The sequence below is a fragment of the Procambarus clarkii genome, chromosome 16, assembly GCF_040958095.1.
Source record: "Procambarus clarkii isolate CNS0578487 chromosome 16, FALCON_Pclarkii_2.0, whole genome shotgun sequence".
NCBI classification, from domain to species: Eukaryota; Metazoa; Arthropoda; class Malacostraca; order Decapoda; family Cambaridae; genus Procambarus; species Procambarus clarkii.
In genome coordinates, this window is record NC_091165.1 from 12,584,353 (window position 1) to 12,606,605 (window position 22,253).

General features: G+C 38.8%; 1 protein-coding gene across 11 annotated transcripts in view; it reads right to left on the minus strand.

Moving 5' to 3' along the window:
* The window catches only part of LOC123760078 (piggyBac transposable element-derived protein 4-like), a 109,655-nt gene that overhangs the window by 84,505 nt on the left and 2,897 nt on the right, over positions 1-22,253 (minus strand). For 8 of the 11 annotated variants that reach the window (XR_011228719.1, XM_069325268.1, XM_069325271.1 and 5 more), the window contains exons 2-3: positions 20,587-20,627; positions 15,973-16,071 (exon numbers count right to left, since the gene is read on the minus strand). Coding sequence is in view for 7 of the 11 variants with exons in the window: in XM_069325268.1 (XP_069181369.1) it covers positions 15,973-16,071; positions 20,587-20,627 (140 nt within the window). In the remaining 4 variants the exon portion in view is untranslated. Of the gene's footprint in view, positions 1-9,556; positions 9,572-9,612; positions 9,640-15,972; positions 16,072-20,586; positions 20,628-22,253 lie in introns of those variants that run through there. The other 3 variants (XR_011228722.1, XR_011228723.1, XR_011228721.1) reach the window with 3 other exon arrangements.

The following is a 22,253-nucleotide window of genomic DNA, read 5'->3' on the forward strand; positions in this document are numbered from 1 at the left end:
GAAATTACTGACGGTCTTGGCCTCCACCACCTTCTCACTTAACTTGTTCCAACCGTCTACCACTCTATTTGCGAAGGTGAATTTTCTTATATTTCTTCGGCATCTGTGTTTAGCTAGTTTAAATCTATGACCTCTTGTTCTTGAAGTTCCAGGTCTCAGGAAGTCTTCCCTGTCGATTTTGTCAATTCCTGTTACTATTTTGTATGTAGTGATCATATCACCTCTTTTTCTTCTGTCTTCTAGTTTTGGCATATTTAATGCTTCTAACCTCTCCTCGTAGCTCTTGCCCTTCAGTTCTGGGAGCCACTTAGTAGCATGTCTTTGCACCTTTTCCAGTTTGTTGATGTGCTTCTTAAGATATGGGCACCACACAACAGCTGCATATTCTAGCTTTGGCCTAACAAAAGTCATGAACAATTTCTTTAGTATATCACCATCCATGTATTTAAATGCAATTCTGAAGTTAGAAAGCATAGCATAGGCTCCTTGCACAATATTCTTTATGTGGTCCTCAGGTGATAGTTTTCTATCTAGAACCACTCCTAGATCTCTTTCTTTATCAGAATTCTTTAAAGATTTCTCACATAATATATAGGTTGTGTGGGGTCTATGTTCTCCTATTCCACATTCCATAACATGACATTTATTAACATTAAATTCCATTTGCCAAGTGGTGCTCCATATACTTATTTTGTCCAGGTCTTTTTGAAGGGCATGACAGTCATCTAAATTTCTTATCCTTCCTATTATCTTAGCATCATCAGCAAACATGTTCATATAATTCTGTATATCAACTGGTAGATCATTTATGTACACAATAAACATCACTGGTGCAAGAACTGAACCCTGTGGTACTCCACTTGTGACATTTCTCCATTCTGATACATTGCCTCTGATTACTGCCCTCATTTTTCTATCAGTCAGAAAATTTTTCATCCATGATAGAAGCTTACCTGTCACCCCTCCAATATTTTCCAGTTTCCAGAACAACCTCTTATGTGGAACTCTGTCGAAAGCCTTTTTTAGGTCCAGATAGATGCAGTCAACCCAACCATCTCTTTCCTGTAATATCTCTGTGGCTCGATCATAGAAACTGAGTAAATTCGATACACAGGATCTTCCAGATCGAAAACCATACTGTCTGTCTGATATTATATCATTTCTCTCTAGGTGTTCTACCCATTTAGTTTTGATTAGTTTTTCCAATACTTTCACTATTACACTTGTCAATGATACAGGTCTATAATTGAGGGGGTCTTCCCTGCTGCCACTTTTGTAGATTGGAACTATGTTAGCCTGTTTCCACCCGTCTGCTACGATTCCTGTACACAGGGATGCCTGAAAGATCAGGTGAAGTGGAATGCTGAGCTCAGATGCACATTCTCTCAGAACCCATGGTGAAACGCCATCTGGGCCAGCTGCTTTGTTCTTACCGAGCTCCTTGAGCATTTTTTCCACTTCGTCTCTAGACACCTCTATGTGTTCTATGTTGTTCTCTGGAATTCTTATTGTATCTGGTTCCCTAAAGATTTCATTTTGTACAAACACACTTTGGAACTTTTTGTTTAGTGTTTCACACATTTCCTTTTCATCTTCCGTGAATCTATTTCCCATTTTCAACCTCTGAATATTATCCTTTACCTGCAATTTGTTGTTTATGAATTTATAGAATAGACCTGGTTCTGTTTTACATTTGTCTGTGTCATAAGTGTAATTACCTAAGTGTAGTTACAGGATGAGAGCTACGCTCGTGGTGTCCCGTCTTCCCAGCACTCTTTGTCATATAACGCTTTGAAACTACTGACGGTCTTGGCCTCCACCACCTTCTCACTTAACTTGTTCCAACCGTCTACCACTCTATTTGCGAAGGTGAATTTTCTTATATTTCTTCGGCATCTGTGTTTAGCTAGTTTAAATCTATGGCCTCTTGTTCTTGAAGTTCCAGGTCTCAGGAAGTCTTCCCTGTCGATTTTATCAATTCCTGTTACTATTTTGTACGTAGTGATCATATCACCTCTTTTTCTTCTGTCTTCTAGTTTTGGCATATTTAATGCTTCTAACCTCTCCTCGTAGCTCTTGCCCTTCAGTTCTGGGAGCCACTTAGTAGCATGTCTTTGCACCTTTTCCAGTTTGTTGATGTGCTTCTTAAGATATGGGCACCACACAACAGCTGCATATTCTAGCTTTGGCCTAACAAAAGTCATGAACAATTTCTTTAGTATATCGCCATCCATGTATTTAAATGCAATTCTGAAGTTAGAAAGCATTGCATAGGCTCCTTGCACAATATTCTTAATGTGGTCCTCAGGTGATAGTTTTCTATCTAGAACCACTCCTAGATCTCTTTCTTTATCAGAATTCTTTAAAGATTTCTCACATAATATATAGGTTGTGTGGGGTCTATGTTCTCCTATTCCACATTCCATAACATGACATTTATTAACATTAAATTCCATTTGCCAAGTGGTGCTCCATATACTTATTTTGTCCAGGTCTTCTTGAAGGGCATGACAATCATCTAAATTTCTTATCCTTCCTATTATCTTAGCATCATCAGCAAACATGTTCATATAATTCTGTATACCAACTGGTAGATCATTTATGTACACAATAAACATCACTGGTGCAAGAACTGAACCCTGTGGTACTCCACTTGTGACATTTCTCCATTCCGATACATTGCCTCTGATTACTGCCCTCATTTTTCTATCAGTCAGAAAATTTTTCATCCATGATAGAAGCTTACCTGTCACCCCTCCAATATTTTCCAGTTTCCAGAACAACCTCTTATGTGGAACTCTGTCGAAAGCCTTTTTTAGGTCCAGATAGATGCAGTCAACCCAGCCATCTCTTTCCTGTAATATCTCTGTGGCCCGATCATAGAAACTGAGTAAATTCGATACACAGGATCTTCCTGATCGAAAACCATACTGTCTGTCTGATATTATATCATTTCTCTCCAGGTGTTCTACCCATTTAGTTTTGATTAGCTTTTCCAATACTTTCACTATTACACTTGTCAATGATACAGGTCTATAATTGAGGGGGTCTTCCCTGCTGCCACTTTTGTAGATTGGAACTATGTTAGCCTGTTTCCACACGTCTGCTACGATTCCTGTACACAGGGATGCCTGAAAGATCAGGTGAAGTGGAATGCTGAGCTCAGATGCACATTCTCTCAGAACCCATGGTGAAACGCCATCTGGGCCAGCTGCTTTGTTCTTCCCGAGCTCCTTTAGCATATTTTCCACTTCATCTCTAGACACCTCTATCCGCTCTATGTTGTTCTCTGGAATTCTTATTGTGTCTGGTTCTCTGAAGATTTCATTTTGTACAAACACACTTTGGAACTTTTCATTTAATGTTTCACACATTTCCTTTTCATTTTCCGTGAATCTGTTTCCCATTTCCAACCTCTGGATATTATCCTTTACCTGCAATTTGTTGTTTATGAATTTGTAGAATAGGCCCGGTTCTGTTTTACATTTATCTGCTATCCCTTTTTCAAAATTTCTTTCTGCCTCTCTCCTTACTGCTGTATAATTGTTTCTCGCATCTTTGTATCGCTGGTATGTTTGGGGGTTTGGCCTCTTCCTATACTGATTCCATTTTTGTGTCTTTTGGTCTCTTGCCCTCTCACAATTTCTGTCGAACCAATCCTGTTTTCTGGTCCTGCATCTCTGTTTTGGTATAAATTTTTTTGTGCCTTTATCATATATTTCACAAAACTTGCCATACATCTCATTCACTTCCTTGCCTAGCATCAAGTCTGTCCAATTATACTCACTAAAAAAATTTATAAGGTCACCATAATGTCCTCTCCTGAAGTCTGGTTTTTCAACTGCTTCAACCTCCTTATTTTCTTCCAGCTTATAACGCATTGCATACTTTATTCCCAAAAAGACATGGTCACTTTTACCCAAGGGAGGAAGGTACTGAATGTCAAATATCTCTTCCTCCTTCCTGGTAAATATCAAATCTAGCATGGAGGGAACGTCCCCTTCCCTCATCCTCGTAGCTTGTTTAACATGTTGATACAAGAATGTTTCCAGGATGAGGTCTACAAATTTACAGGTCCAAAAATCTTCTGTTTTAGCTTCATATGCTTCCCAGTCTATGGATTTCAAGTTGAAGTCACCGACTATCAACAGTCGTGATCTATCGTTATCCGCTCTCGCTATAATCTCTCTCATTATTGTTATAAGACCTTCACGTTTACTATCTAGCTCCTCCTTTGACCATGTGCTGCTTGGCGGTGGACTATATGCATTTATCATCATTAGTTTATCATCCTCATAGCAGATCTCTAGTGCTATTATGTCAACTTCTTGTGGATTGGCAGTCATTATTTCCTTCACCTTTAGGTGTTCTTTTACCAGCACAGCAACGCCACCGCCTTTCCTAATTTTTCTGTCCCGTCTCCAAATTGAGTAGCCCCTTGGGAATATGACCTCATTTAAAATTACATCTTCAAGTTTTGTCTCCGTGAGTGCAACAATGTCTGGTGTCTGCAGCTGTATTACATCACTTAACTCCAGTATCTTCGATCTCACTCCATCTATGTTGGTGTATGCAATCTTCAGGAACTTGTTCCCCCTCTCCTTATTCTTCACTCCCCCTCTCTCTATTGATTTTGTTGGTTTGCCTTTATGTACCACTTTACTGGTTTGCCTACCCCTATCACTTTGTAGAAAAAAGAATTTATTTCTTCTTCATTCCTGCTCTCATTTAAATGTTTTGCCTCGGCGAGGTTCAGTTTCAGCTTCTCTCTATCTTCTTTTGAAAGATCTCGTCTTAACGACCACCCTTTCCCATCCTCATCCCTTTGCAATTTTCTAGCATTCCTTAGTACTTCTTCCATCTGTTTGGCACCGTTTAGGGTGATCCTCAAAGGTCGATCTTTCCCTTTTACGTACCTGCCTATTCTCCTGTAGTCGCACACATTCTCTCTGTTTGTAAGACCTTCCACGAGGCCAACAATTTTATCTACTACTTTAGCTTCTTCTACAGCTCTTTCTGACCTAGATGTTATCGCCTTTTCTTTGCAGCCAAAAATGATCAGGGACTTACTCCGATCAACTGTGTTTTGCACCAACTTCGGGTTAGATGCCAATTCTTTCCTCACTTCTAGCCTAATGTTTGTTTTATCTTGGTTGCTGCAGTGTTTGACTTTCTTTACTGCTTCTTCTATTTTTTCCTTCTCCTTGGCCACTTGTGCATAAGTGAGTTGCATATCTTTCTTGCACTGTTCTATTCCCTGTGTAACTTCCTCCATCTGTGCTGACAAAAGCTGTTTCTCCTGTTGAATTTCCTTGCCTAACCTATTGTAGTCATTTATGTTTAAATTTACTTTAACTTCTTCCAAAGCTATTTTTAAGAGTTTATTTTCTTCTTCCATGGCTTTGCAATTTGTTTCCAATTGATTCTTATCCTTGCGCAAGTCTTTCACTAAACCCTCAAGACATAAAACTTTGCTATTCAAATGGTCATTACTTTCTTTCAATTTACTAATTATTTCTACATGAGAGTTCACTATAGTATCTAAATTTACCAACTTGTTATGTAGACTACTAATATCAATGCTTTCTTCATTGAATCCCTCAAAATCAAGCTCTGTTTTGTTTTTCCCCTTGCCAGTGGCCATCTTGAATGTTCTTCTCTGCACTGTAAACACTAGGGCAACTTTTTCTCATCTGATTTTTCACTTCCCTTAGCACTTTCCTGTTATCTCGCCTATTTTTCAAGAGCACTATACCTTTATGTTCTGTGGGACACCACTCACTACCATCAACCTGTACTACAATACTTAGGATTGTTGAAATATGCTGGAGCTCCTCTGCTGCAAGTGTTGACCCTAGGGGTGTCACCTTTTGAATCGCATTTTGAATTTTTGAATCGAATTTTGAATGTGTGGGTGGCATGCTGGGCTTTTGGCCTTTGTATGCATATACCCCTGTAGGGAATTCTATTGGGAACACTAAGATACCAAAATAAACGCTGTAACACAAAAATTGAGGTGAGAAAACCGAAGAGTATACACATTTTAGTCTTGCCGTGCTCTGAGAAATGCCCGGTGCACACCGAGGTAGGCTGGGGATGCGAAAGTGTTAAGAGTTAAGGGAGAGTAGAGATACCTGTATTAGATCAACTCGGGCCTAAAGGAAAAACGGTATAAAGGTAGTGCGCTCCAAAGCAAGCAACTGCGTGGAAACTTTGGTAACCCCGACACACTTGCTATTCAGACTTGACCTCAAGTTGGTTACTTGCCCATTACCAGATTAGCCCCTCGGCAGCTACCTCTATCAGGCACCAGGTGTACCAATGGCTTGTAGTGACCTATTCACTCTCAGTGGATTCATCCTTAGCTAAGTGTTGGCTTTCCTTTCAGACTTTGTCCTGCCTGTACATATTTTTTTCTGTGGAGAGCCTCATCGGCTCCCTAAGCTTTCCAAACTGACATGTGCCGTATTATTTTGAGGTCATCAGTCACGAGAGTTCTTTGTGCCTACCGAAGACTGCAAGTAGTTTTTCTGGCCCCCTCAGGGGTGCAAGGAGCAATGGCCTATGAGCACTCTACATTGAGTATATCATACTTGCCACTGATCGAAACATCATCCTCCTCTAGCTGGAGAAAATTGCAACCTGCATCCGGACAGAGCAAAATTACTCCCCAAAAAAAGAAAACAAATGAGCAACACCTCATCCAACTAGCACATTCACTCGTTAGCCAACCCCCCCCCCCCAAAGGTGGGAATAATAATAATAATGCCATTACTGTACCACCACCACCCGTGTCATCTCCAATTTTTGAAGAAAGTGATACTATAGATGAATCGTTTTATGGGTTCAGTGATGCTGTTTCCGATACAAGTAGCATAGATATACAGTCTTAGTGGCTTCCATGGAGGTGTTACTATGCTAGTGGTGGTGGTGCCAGTACAAAGAGCATGGGTGAATTCGTGAGGGAGGACTGTGATAATTTTGTACCACACAAGCAGCAATTTGATGTTCATGTTGCACCCACTTTTCCATATACAGTATAGGTGAAGATACAAATGAAAGTGAATATCTTATGGTAAATTTTGGTGAACCATTCATGTAACATCTTGTTGACAAAACCAAAATGTATGCATTGCAACTGCAACTTATTGCAGGTGGCTTATTATCTGCTTCGTGGATGACACAATGGAAGGACACCACTGTGGCTGAATTGTATGTGTTCTTGGCTGTGTCTGCTTGTGAAACATTCCATGAAACGAGTAATGCAAGATTCTTAAAAAAAATTTTGTTCTGTTCCAAGCCCAGTGTTCAACAAGTACATATCATGAGACAGGTTCTTCATATTTTTAGTGCTTAAACCTTGAAAACATTGCAAATGTTGATCGAAATTATTGACTTTGGAAAGTGCAAAAAGTGTTCAGCGATATCGGACAAATTTCGCATTTACTGTACTTTGTGCCAGGACAGAATTTTATCATTGATCTTTTCCTAGATCTTTTTAAGACTACCTCATACTTCATAAGTTTGGCTACATACCACCTACAGGAACTGAAGTCAAAGGTGTATGTGAGTGCATTGTTTACAAGCACACAGAACGAAGAAACGGGAATAAAAAAATCTGTGTGTACCTGGTGCATAGAGTGTAAAGTCATGCTGTGTACCATGGACTGCTTCTTCATCACTCATTTCTGAAGTAGTGAGTGTGTAACAATGTATGATTGTAAATAGTGTGTGTGAATGTACATAGTGTAAATAAATTAAATATTGAGCAAGTAATATTGTGGCAAACATTTTTTATGGACACGTTAGTGATAAGTGTATCAGTTCCTTGGAACATTATGAACATTGTACTGTATTCATATTGTAAAGGACACCAATATGCATCAGATACAATAAAGAACGTAATTAAAAAGCACTGAAAATGCATTGAAAAAATGATTGAAAATATATTTGTAGCAATACACACACAAATCACAGTAGCGTGATATATCAAATGAACAAATCTACAAGAGCCCTTGTGGATTTGTTTATTTGTGGCAACTTGAGTCCTAAATCACCCGAGCAACTGCCTCCTGGGAGCTTCCTGCATGAGTGAAGACCCAAGTTATTACAACTTAAGAAGTCAGAGGTTGTTATATAATACAGAATATTTTGCGGGGGATCGCTTCAATTTCAGCGCACCACCAGACTGTCATAATAAAAGCTGCGTAGCACGGAGGTTAAGGGAACTCTGGATATGAGGGGCATGGTTTGATATAAATACCGGTAGGCACTGCCTTGTATGGGCTTTTCACCGACATTTCACCGACAGAGCGACCTTTCAATACCGTGTCGGACAGGTGTTTGGGAACCAGAGGCGCGTACGCCACCCATGGTTGCTCACTCGGTACTAACCCAGCCAGCAGCCCTCGAGATGTTGTCTTGAGATGAGGCTTTGGGGCTTAGTGTCTCCGCGGCCCGGTCCTAGACCAGGCCTCCACTCCCAGGAAGCAGCTCGTAGCAGCTGTCTAACTCCCAGGTACCTATTTACAGCGAGCACCAATTGGCACACCCTCAACCTAATGTGTATACTCTTTTCAGTTTGATAACATCAATTTTTGTGTTACGTCGTTCGTTTTGGTATCAAATTGTTTTAAAATGCACGCTTTATATTGCGAACAAGTCTCATAATAATTGAATAGATAGAATTTTAACAAATAATTTTGAATGTTCGTCACCAAACAAGTATTCATAATCTTTCCAGTGTTCTCACCTCAATTTTCATGCAACATCATTCATTATAGTATCACATTGTGTGCAATTTAAAGGTGCTCATTTTCAAACAAGTCCCAGAATGATCAGAGAAAAATTAGAATTTCAACAAATATTTTAATTTGGGACGCAACCTACGTCCCCGGCGTACGTCCTGAGAAAAGTTTTGAATGCAGACTGTGTCGCCGGCGGGTGAAAGTGTTAAGGGGTTGGGGGCCAGATTCTGGTCCTAATCTGCTAGATGCTTGACCCAAATGGGCCTAGTGGGGTACTCAGGCTTCAAGCCAGCCAGGTGGGTAGCTTGGTGAGCCACCAACAAGAACCCTCCCAGAAAAATGTTATACAGTATTGCAAAACAGTTTCATACAATACAGTATTTACAACTAGATATTGAGTATACAGTAATACAAAGTACCATTAGAGTACCTGTAACATGAAAACTACTCTCCCAATACCCCAAGAAATCTATAAATTTTAAAAAGATGTTGCTGATGTACATTTCCACACACACTTTACAAGTTTATACTGATAGATTTACATACAAAGATGTGAATAGCAGGAAAAAAGTTACAGTATTAAGATCAGTCAGTCAGGGACAACGGTAATTAAAATTAACTATACACGGAACATACATTTCCACATTTGTTACCCGAATGTACTGTATAGAAGATTAAATTTTAATAAAATTGATTTTTAACAAGTTAAAACACCAAATGTTAAGACAAAATATAAACACACTGTTCAGCACTTGGGAAGTAAAATTACTATACATACTGTACAGATTACACAATTTAGTGTCATATACCAGAAAAGTTTCCACTCGATTATTCAACTACTAAAAATAACCAAAGTGGATGATACCACAGAACCCACACTGTCCCTCCGCAGTGTAACTACCAACTGAACACTCCCAGGCTTCCAGCCACAGGCCACACAGCACTAACTTCCCCCTTCCCTCCCCACCCCATGTCTCTTCTCCCTCCTGCAGTAATTGCCAAGCTCAGGAACTCTCTGGCACCAACAGTTTGTCACCCTACCCATTTTTTACAGTCAAGTTCAATATCATACTAAAAGTGAATGAATGCATCATGCCCGCCAGAGGTGGACATGATGCCTTCTCCTTGCACCTCTGATAATGGGTTTCATTATCATTATGACTGCCATCTAACCATGATCCCAGGCATATTTGGGTCACTGTTGTCAAGGTCAGGCATGTTGTGAATCAGTGCATCATGTCCATCACAGCCATTTCACATTAAAAATGGCACCAGTTTTTATTGATATACAGAATAATATGCATGGTAACCATTGCAAGGTTGATGTGCCCACTAACTTTTAATGTTTCTGAAAGAACTGAACAGACAATGATATTGTAATGCTATTTTTGCAACCCATCCTTGTGTTTAGATAGTAATTTTTGTAACTATGTGGGCCATCATACATAATAGTGGAAAAGTAAAATTTGGTACTATTGAATTTGGACAAACCAGGAAAGGTTTTGCATGCAAGTTGCTAATAAAGCCTAACCTAACCATCCTAGGCCTAACAGTATATGTGCTATACTAGGCCTAGGAATATTTGTTTTTTAGCTTAATTTTTTCCAAACTTAAATATTCCTGGGCCTAGTATAGCATATATATACTATATTAGGCATCGGATAGCGTGTATTAGGCCTAGGATGGTTCGGTTAGGTGAAGTTTTATTAGCAACTTAAATGCAAAACCTTTTCTGGTTTGTCCCAATTCAATAGTACCAAATTCTACTTTTCCACTATTACGTACGATGATCCACATAGTTACAGAAAATACTATCTAAACAAGAGACTTTTGGAATATTTTTTATACAGTATTTAACAATATTTAGAAGGCCAAATTCCTTTCAACTCTGCAATTTATCTTTAAATAATGTACCATTAGTATTTTTAAAAACTTATCACAGTAAAATTTCATATATAACCCTATAACCTTTCCCTTACAACTTCTAAACCTTCTAGAAAGTCTTTTCCAAAAAGAACATCCCATGAATTCCTGTCAAGAAATGCATGCAAACATATTGAAAACTCTTCTGGCCCAATGACCTTGATTTTTAAATGATATGAATATGTAACTTTACTTTTTTTTTTTGTACTATAAAAGCAGGCAACTTCATATTTTAAATTAAACTTCATGGAATATTTTCTGTACAATATCATTAAATATTAGTAAGCAGAAAACAAAAATATATCTAAAATATAATTGAGAATGTAACAGCGATGACTTAAATTTCAAAAAAATAAATCATAGGCTCTGCATATCAGGAAGGACAGAAATAATATACAGTAGCACTAACACGAGACTTGCAATGCTCATGTAAAAATACCTAATAAACATTAAGATAACAAAAACTACACAGAGGAAGCAGCAGGAAAGGAGAGGAGAGGAGAGGAGGCACATCCCTGAGGAAGTAGTTAATAAGCCGCACAATACGACATCCTGTATCCTGGAGACCCAAATATACCAGCCATCCCCCTTCCCCCAAACTTCCAGATAGGCTTCCAGATAAGCTGATGTGTAGTATATATTAACCACACACTTGTACATACAGCCACAACTAAAAATAACAATACAGTACCCAAACAATTATTTACTGTAATTGTTTTGGTATTCTGCCATCACAGCAGTTAGGTTATTGGTGCCATATACCCAAAGAGGATGTCAAGTTGTAACCGTCTACTATTCCAACCTAATCCTCCCACTGCACTTCCTCTTCCCTTCACTGTACAAGAGGAAACTTGCAAGCCTTCAACTACTTTCACTGGACCATCGTTTTACAATTTCTATATCTGGACATGTGATTATTAGAGTACTTATCTTAATTTTTGTGTTTGTTTCCATTATGAAAATCACTATCAATGTTGTATGTATTAAGGTCTCAATTATCACAACTAGATATAATTTGACTGCACGAAGGCATTCAAGAAAGGTATCCGCGGGCCAACTGTTACAGACTAGGCTTGGGTATAACATTTAAAATAACTGGTGAAAGTGGTATAGTTTGCATACTTTTTTCCATACAAGACAGTGTATGATTTATTAAAGATGTTACTAAGGTGACATCCTGTATACAAATTTAGCATTGTATGTATGCTAATGGGAGATAGAGAAATAATGATAGCATATGTTATATCATTTACATAAAAGGTCAATAAACTCTCAGGCACAAAAGTAGAGCCATCTCCCGTTTTCACTAATCTGAAAACCGTACTGTACATTAACAATTTCATCTGGCGGTGATGCAGTTTGAGTCCATTAACCACTGCACTGCGCCAAACGACAAATGCCGTTCACCCATTACTGCGCCAACCGACAAAAGTATTTATTTTTTCCTACACAGTCAAAACGCCCTCGCGGTAGGTTGGGTACGAAATGGACTCTTGGGACCTCCAGTGAGAGGCAGCCATCTTGGAAAAAATTCCCAGAATGTCCTAGGGCTGCTGGGTGGGTTAGTACCGCGTGAACAACCATGGGTAGCGCACACGCCTCTGGCTCCCAAACACTTGTCCGACGCGGTGTTGAAAGATCGCTCTCTGTTGGTGAAATTCAGACCTCATTGCTTGAAGAACATAAGGGTCATGATATTGATGAAGCTAGGCGCAATAAGGACCTAACACAGAGGTCGGATGCAAGTGATACAGCACCTATTTAGACAATGCAGCGAGCATACAGTGGTACCTCGGAATGCGATTGTCCCTGTATGCGAGGTTTTCGGAAGGCGAGGTGTATTTACTCCAAAAATTTGTCTCAGAAGGCGAGGGTTACTTCGGGAGGCGAGTTTGGACGCGAGTTTGTTGATACGCGTACAGCCGACCTAGCGCGTTCGTCGCCCCTCCGCCCCTCAGTTTATTATTGTCTCGCGCTCAGTGACTACCCCCACATCAATTCTTCTCGCGGATTTTCAGTGTTTTGTTGGATTTTTGGTGATTTGTCTATACAATTTGTTATTATATATCTCACCATGGGTCCCAAGAAAGCCAGTGGTAAGGATAAAGGCCAGAAAGCTCATGTGAGGATGACAATAGAGGACAAACAAGAGATCATTCGGAAGCATGAGAACGGTACACGTGTTGTTGAACTTTGTAGGCAGTACAACAAAGCCACATCAACAATATGCACTATACTTAAGAAGAAAAATAAGATTATGGGTGCTAAAGTGGCAAAAGGAGTAAGAACATTAACGGCACAAAGACCACAAATACTTGAAGAAGTGGAAAAGTTGTTATTAATTTGGATACACGACAAGGAGTTGAGGGGTGATAGTGTTTCGGAGGCCATTATTTGTGAGAAAGCCAGGGTGTTGCACGAAGACCTTCTAAAGAATACCCCTGCAACGAGTGATGCAGATAAGAAAGAGTTTAAGGCAAGCAGGGGCTGGTTTGAAAAATTTAGAAAGAGAAGTGGTATCCATAGTGTTACAAGGCATGGGGTTATGTGATGTGATAATGGAAGGGGACTCCCCTTCCAAACAGTAACTCCTCTCCTCCTCCCCCCTCCTCACCATCTTCCATACGCCTACAGCACTCGACAGCAAGGTAAGTAATAACTGGAACACAGTTTTGTAGGTTTATTTAGATGAATTAGGTAAATTAGGTATAAAAATTTAGTTTGATGTGGGGTTTTTGGGGTAGTCAGGAACGGATTAATTCATTTCCCTTTATTTCTTATGGGGAAATTAACTTCGGAATGCGAGTTTTCGGAAGGCGAGGCGTCTCCAGGAACGGATTAAACTCTTATTCTGAGGTATGCCTGTATTCAGTTGGAGCTCCGAGCGCCATCTTTACCCACCTATGCCATTTCCAATTTATATAGATGATACAGTACATAGATGAATCGTTTTCTGTGTTCAGTGGTGATGCATCTGCTACAAGTAGCATAGATGAACAGTGTTAGCGGCTTCCATGGTGGTGGGTTTCCATAGATATTTTAAAGAAAAGCTGAATCTCTTCCAGATTGGCAGACAGATCTCCAAAAATGACAATCTTTTCCAATCATGGACCTTACAAAGCTATCTTTTCAAGACTATCTTACAAATTGATCTTTTCCTATAATCTTTTCAAGACTACCTTACGCTTTACAAGCTTGGCTACATACCACCTACATACAAATACTAAAGCCAAGGGTGTAACAATGTATGCGAGTGCATTATTTGCAAGCACACAGAGCGAAGAAACAGGAAGCGAAAATCTATCTGTACCTGGTGCAACGAGAGCGAAGTCGCACTGTGTACCATAGACTACTTCGTTGATTATTACTCACTTCCGAAGTACTGAGTGTGTAATACAGTGCGTTACTGTGCAATTAGTGTATGAAACTGTACATATTGTAATTTTAGTGAATTTTTAACAAGTAATATTGCAACAAACATTTATTGTGGACACATTACCGACATGTATGACAGTTCCATGGAACATTATGAACATTCTATTGAATACATATTGTAAAGCACACAAATATGCATCATATACGATAAAAAACAAACAAAACCACATTGTAAATATATAGAACAAATATTTGAAAATATATTTGTGGCAACTTGCTGTGCTTGAATGGCCCGTGTGACCGCCTCTGGGAGCTTCACGCACAGGTGACCAGCCCGTGATGACGTCACAGCGCACCTTGTCCACGTCCCCACAGGCAAAGTAAGTGGAATTTGGTATTTATTTTTACATAGATATGTTCAGGGAAGGGAACTTATTTTACAAACAAAATAATTTTTTGGGAATACTGTACTTTATTTCATGCGCACAGGGGGAATGTCACAAACTCGGCGCATCACAGTGGTTAATAATCTTATGGATGTCCGACAGGGACTCATGTTGCATCCAAAATTAAAATATTTATTAAAACTCTATTGTTTATTTAATAGTTTTATTATTATAGTTTTAAAATGTGCACTTTTAGATTGCAAACAATTTGATACCAGAATGAACAACATAGCTTTAAAATTGAGGTGAGAAAACTGAACAGGATTTACACATTGTAACGCTCAAGGGTAACACTGCCGATTTTCAGGTTTACTGCCGGTTGCACGCCAGGCTTTTTGACCTTATATGCATATATCATTTAGAGAATTCCATTTCGAACAACTTGATACCAAAATGAAAAATGTAACAAAAATTGACCCGAGTAAACTGAAAAAGAGCACACACATTTTAGAGCTGTTGCATGCTCATGGGTAACACTGACAATTTTCGGGTTTGCTGTGGGTGATATGCCAGGCTTTTGGACCGTATATGCATATACCCCTGTAGGGAATGCTATTGCGAACAATTTGATACCAAAATGAACGACGTACAACAAAAGCCGAGGTGAGGGGGGGAAAGGAAAAAAAAAAAGTACTGTACACACATTTTAGCGTGGCCGCTCACTCATGCGAAACATTCAGCCCACCTTGGGGTAGGCTGGGGCGCGCATGCCGGGAATGTGAAAGTGTTAATTTTATTCACTGCTCTTCACTATTTTTCTTTCGATAGCAGTGTGAATTATATAAACCGATGAGTGGTATTTTGACAAATGAGACTCGTTACAGAATGCTTATTCATTCATAACATAACTCAATATTACAACACCAAAAGCGACATTACCATTTTGAACTTTCCAAGAAACTCGGGAGGAGGGGGGGGGGGCTTTTCCTCAACTGTACACAACCCGTTCTCGCAAATTCGTAAAGTCAATATTGACTTATTAACTACGTGCATAGGTGATATACTAAACATAATAGATACCCTTAAAAAGATTCATAGAAAACACCGACCTTACCTAACCTTGTTAGTATCTTAAGATAAGCATCTTATTGCTTCGTAATTACAATTATTACTTAACCTATACCTATTATAGGTTAGGTAATAATTGTAATTACGAAGCAATAAGATGCTTATCTTAAGATACTAACAAGGTTAGGTAAGGTCAGTGTTTTCTATGAATCTTTTTAAGGGTATCTATTATGTTAAGTATGTCACCTATGCACATATTTAATAAGTCAATATTGACTTATTAAATTTGCGAGAACGGGTTGACTGTACAGTACCTAAAAATGCAATTGGGGAAAACAAATCTGACTCGCTTATCTCTCCTGCTCCCAACCACCACCACCAACTTTTCAGTCTCACACGACACAAACACACTCTTCACCTTGACTTATTTCCTTCCTACTCTTAACACTCGTCCATTCTATATTCTCACTTACCTGATCCATCATGATGTTGTTGAGTGTGTATTCCACTGCGGTACGCACAATCTTGCTGGCGACAGAGGAACGGGCTTTGCCAAAGTGATTTGTAGTGCCCTGTAAAAATGAGGTTGAAAGAAGTGGGTCATTGACAGTACTGTATACATTGTCACACCAGGACTAACATACATCACCATATTGTTTACTCCAAATATACAATATACACTCACCCTATACACAAGACAAGGTGATCTATGAGAATGATTCCTTTGAGGAAAAACTGGCAAATTATATAAATGATTATGTCATTCATTAACAACTAGTATAAAATGTAAATGCCCCTGTAAGGACAAAAGATGTACATGTTATAACCTCTAACACTCAGGTAGCAGAAACCATAAGCAAATATTTGCATAAGGTGGTTATACCAAGACTGAGAGAGAACTATCAACATCAGAGGCCTGAGACTGTTCAACACGCTTCCGCTACACATAAGGGACATAACTGGCCAACCCCTCACAGTGTTCAAGAGAGAACTGGATAAGCACCTCCAAAGGATACCTGATCAACCAGGCTGTGACTCATACGTCAGGCTGCAAGCAGCCGCGTCCAACAGCCTGGTTGATCAGTCCAGCAACCAGGAGGCCTGGTCGACGACCGGGCCGCGGGGACGCTAAGCCCCGGAAGCACCTCAAGGTAACCTCAAGGTAAGGTATCCCTAATTTCTTATGCAAACATATTTTAATGCACATATGAAATTTCCAAAATACAAGTCCACACCTTTTACATTATTCACCACGAGAAAATCAGTAGGAGCCATGAGGAGGATTTGAACCTGCATGCTGGGTACTCCCAACCACACACCTACAAGGCGGTCCCACCTATAGGCGGGACCAAAGAGTCAGAGCTCAACCCCCGCAAACATAACTTGGCGAGTACAATATGACATGCTTGAAAGCAATGCAATCAGGGATTTACCCGAATTATCTAGGACTGAATTATCCCAAGACTTCCACTGAAGCCTAATCAGGGTTTCATGCATTACCTTCCCCCCCCCATGCATTATCTATTGTTTAGGAGTTCTACCTCAAACGCTTCTCTTCAAATGCACACACAAATCACATTTATATGATGTATCAATGAGAAAATTAGTAGGAGCTATGAGAATTCAAACCCCAGACGATTCAGTCGAAACCTAGGTTGCATTACTTTTGACCATATCATGGTGTAGTGGTCTAAGGCATGTGCATGAGAGTAATGGAGTGCCAGTTTGAATCTTCATGGCTTTATTAATTTTCTCATCGATAGCATTATATTTTCGACATGATTAAATGCCAAGTTTGACTATGTAGTAAGACAGATATTGAGTGGGGGAGTAAAGATGGCTATTGTGTTTTGAACCCTGTATTTTGTTTGCCTTCATTTTTACCATACCTAAGTACCTGGAATTTATGACTATTAATGTTATTTTCTGCTACTCAATTGAAATCAGTTTGTAGTTTTCCAACGACTTCTACAGAAGGATTTTTCATACCGATTTTTGTATCATTGGCAAAAGATGACATGAAGCTGTGACTTGTAATTTTGTCTATATCTGACATGAGAATAAGGAAAAGCAGTGTTGCAGGGACTGTGCCCAAAGATACAGTACAGAGCTTTTAACTGTGCTTGGACTCCACTTTATTTGGTGACCGTTACTCTGAGTTTGACAGAAAATTTAATATTGATCACCCTACTTTACCCAGGACCGTCTTAACAGCACTATGGGACTAGTTGGATGACTATTTAATCATTTGCTTTTCTTTTCGGGGGAGCTCTTTGGCTCTGTTCGGACGTAGGATGCAATTTTTACCAGTTAGGGGTTTGTATTGGTTCGCCTATCTTCCTGGGTGCCCTCCCCAGTCGATGGCAGACATGACACTAAATACAGAGAGCTCATTATGGCCATGCGCCTTTCTCAGGAGAACAGGTTCTGGCTCGTGGTCCACGGTAGGCACAGAACTCCCGGGACTGATGACACCAAACTAATATGGCACATGTCAGTTTAGATAGCTTCAGGAGAGTCGACTGGGCTTCCCACAGAAATTCCTCACAGGTATTTGCAGATAAATATGACCAATTCCCTTTTCCAGGATTTCCATACATTTTGAGATGATCTTCCAAGAAAGGGTCAAATTGACTCAGCACCTCTAGTATACTTAAATAGTTGCCATTTTTCCCTGACCCAATAATCTAATTTTCTCCATGAACGCAAACCTCTAGAGGCAAGAAAATGACTTATAAAAACCACATGTGTCAAAACTTTATGCCAATATTCCTGCTCTGAACGACGTTGCTCAAGTAATGAAGAATCTACACTTTGTTTCGTTATGCCTTGTCAAATATGCTGTCATGCACTTTCAATTTTCTTGTCCATTTTCATGTTCTACAATAATATTGCTGTGCAGCCGACCTTGGGATGGTGAATAGAGTAGCCATTCATGTTTTACATACTCACCATTCCACAGTTCATGTTTGAACACACTGATAAATACCTTGCCTCAGTTTCTACTCCAGCTGTTTTATACACCCTCGCGAGTTTGAAAGATTGCTCATCAGTATTCCGACAAGAGGGCCCACTATGAATCCAATAATATATTGTGTTAGTATCATTAATGTTCCATAACCCCGGATCTGTTTCTTTGATTGCATTGGTAGCAGGAATGGATGTAGATGTGGATGCTATATTTGAAGGAACAGTACTTATAGCTGACACCGCAGGAGTGGATGCCGATGTAGATGCTATATCTGAAGGAATAATATGAGTGGCTGTCATTGCACCTGTGTTGAACCAAGATGTTAATTTTGGAAGTTTTCCCATTTTCTTCTTTTCCTCTGCAGCCCTCTTCCTCTTCTGTGCTCCACTCAAAAAACAAAGTTTTATTTCAGCTGAAAGGGTTGTTCACCAGGAACTATATATATAAAATATTTAGTATAGTATTTAGTCCCACACCAAGATGTTATATAATATAGTTATATAATATAAGTGTGCTTGGAACAAGACCTAAATATTTAAACATTCTGCTTCCATAATGAACATGTCCTGTGCTCGTGGGGCACCCAAACAAGTGCCCATCAGACCCATGTGGTAAGATGGCTCTGACTTTACCCGTTATTCCTACTGACCTCATTTTGTGGGCTATCACTCCATGGTCACATTTATCAAATGCCTTTGCAAAGTCCATGTAAACCACACCTTCATTCTGTTTTCCTTCTAATGCATCAGTGATTTTGTTATAGTGGTCGAGTAGCTGCAAAAGGTATGATCTTCCTGATCACATATGTTGACCTGGGTTATGGAGGTCACTGGTCTCAATAAAACTGGAGATATCCCCTGATCACTCTCTCAAAAATGTTTGTGGGACATTAGTGCAACTGGTATATAATTCTTAGCAAATGCTTTGCTTCCTCCCTTGTGTAGGAGAGCTGTGTGCTAATTTAAGCTCTTCTGGTATCTCCCCAGTGTCCAAGTTTTTCTCCATACTACATGCACCAAGTGCTTGTGCTACTGACACTTTACACTTTATAAATATCAAATTCCAAGAGTCTGGACCCGGGCCCGAGTACATGGGCATGTTGTCAATTTCTCTCTAAACATTTGCAGAGTTTGTGTTGATATCGGTAATATTTTTGATATTATGCATAAAGAAGCTGCCTGGGTCTTCCACTTTCAATCTGGGTCTTTTTGGGGGGTGGTAAACATATCCCCAGGGCTTTTTTAGAATTTCACTAATTTCTTTGTCATCCTTTACCTTCACTTGTAAGCAATTATAATACCGACAGTTTTGTATTTTAATTTTGCACATGAAGAAATATTTGGAATTTTTCTTTATCTCTTGTATGACTTTCTGTTCAAACTGCATTTCTTCAATCTAACATGATTGCTACACTGACGAAGATAGTACAGTATGCAGGGAAGACATGGCATCCATCACCCGAGCAGCGCCAGGTACTCCATCTAATATGCTATATAGCCATGCTGGCCTTAGTCCTTGTGGCTCAGTTTTCCTTCTTCCAACATATTTTAAAGATGTTTATCTAATATATCAACATGTTATCGAAGGATATATTTGAAGAGTTCATTTTTTTTTATTACTGTACAGTATATCCAATGATGTAAGTGCTATAAAATTTAAGTACAGATGGCCAGACATTGATGAATGGGCCAGGAACAAGTAACCTTATCCTAAGTTAGACCTAATAAGCAGAAACTAATTTTTAATTCTAAGTGCTATCAACGAACAATGCCACGATTTTAACTTGAACTGGACCGACTACAATACAGAACTATATTTCTTACATGAATTTGTCATAACATTCTCCACAGAACTGGAAGAAAACATCAATTCTGCATTTGCACTTCAATTAAAAAATGAGATAACATTAATATGACCGAATGCAATAAATATACCTGTAATTATGTATGAATTTGTAAAAAATACAAACTTAATTTCCCCATTAATCAACAATTATTTATATAATTTCCAAGTTCTTCCCATAGTTGAACATTAGAAAACGAGACCTTTATTAATAACAGTAAAGTGTACAGCACTATTTGACCAAAAAAAGTGAGTAGTTTACATACTTACTTACTTTGCTCTATGTGGCAAGAGGCACTAACGGTGTAAGGCGACCTACAAAAATTAAAAAAAAAATCTGTTTTAACACAAGCAAGAAATCAAGCCTTCCAATATTCTGTATAGATACAGGCTATAAATTTGGATTTAATTTGTAGTTCACAAGAATAAAATTTGAACTTAAGGGGGAATGAGTTCCAGATTTCCAAAAAAGTGCATTAAATGAAAACTAGTTCGATTTCAATCAAACTTTTTTTGACTAGTTGTATATGAAAAGGGTATCATCTGGTCCAAGTCTCAGCATCGTAGCATAACTAGGAAGGGAGAAAAAATATTGAAGTAGGTGTCAAAAATTTTCCAAAATAGTAAAAAATGATTATCAAATACAGGTGTCAACTAAAATCATGTCTATGACTCTCGGCTATCACAAAAGCATATATTAAAAAAATTATAATTAGTTTTATTAAAAAAAAAGTTAAAAAAAAAAAAATTCTTTCTTTAATTTGATTTGATTTTTCTTATTTGTTTATCGGACAATTTGCATAAAACTTATACACCTGACTGCACGTAAGCCTATACGTAAGGGTGCCAATTTTGAAGGAAATTGGTTGATGTCACCCTCAGCCACAGATTGCAGTACCTTAGACTAATATTTTTCAAGAATTATTTTTCAAGTAACATAAACGACTCTACATCTTTAATTTTTATTCAATTTACATGAAACTTACATCTTATATGTAAAGTGTTTGTCTCTAAAATATGTAGCAAGAGTTTTGTTCCAAGTTCATTTATTGATTTTATAAATAGCAATAAACATGATATATCTGCATAATTTTTGGGGGAACTTTAGTTTTCTTAATAAAAATAGTCAAAGATGTTTTGGAAAATCCCTTTCTACAGATCCTTTATTATATGCTAATGTGTCAGAAAAGTGTCATTGAAGGATTATATCTGAAAAGATGAAAGAGTAGAGTTAACTAGAAAATGTGTAACATTCGTTGAAAAAAAAAAAAAATCTCCCTTTTTATTTAGGCTGCAGTACTGAAACTTGGAATAATTGCAGCCCTTTTCATACACTAGTCAAAAAATATTGGTTTACATTGAACAACTTAAAAAATCAACTCATGCCCTCTTAAAGCATTTTATAAATTCTTATCAATAATGAAAAATGGGGTTCGTGTAACATGAAAGGCTCTTAAAACAGGTTCCCCTGTTGCTCCCAGAGCCAGAGCCCACATTCCACACCGAACGTGAGAAAATTCAGAATCTCATATTTCACCATCACCAAGATAAGTATTTTTGCAAGTGGTATCGTCATGGAACCAGGAACAATCCCCTATGAGTGTGGCAGAATTAGGAGTCCAACACCAAGGTATAATACAAAGTCACAAGGTAGTGGTACAGAACAAAAACCAGTTAATTGTTGAAGGCCTATTGGCCCATACAAATCAGCTTCTACTTATATGTGAATGTGTTTGGGTGGATATATGCAACTAGAAGGGTAACCCAGCATTGCTTGTGTGACTGAAGCCACATCTTCATTACATAATATCACTATTTCCATTATTCAGTAAATGCCAGATACCTTACCTACAACCATCATCATCTCTACCTTTCCTAACCTTCATCCTCTCTACACATCACCACCTTCCCCCTCCTTCACCCGGTAGAGCAACGGTGTCG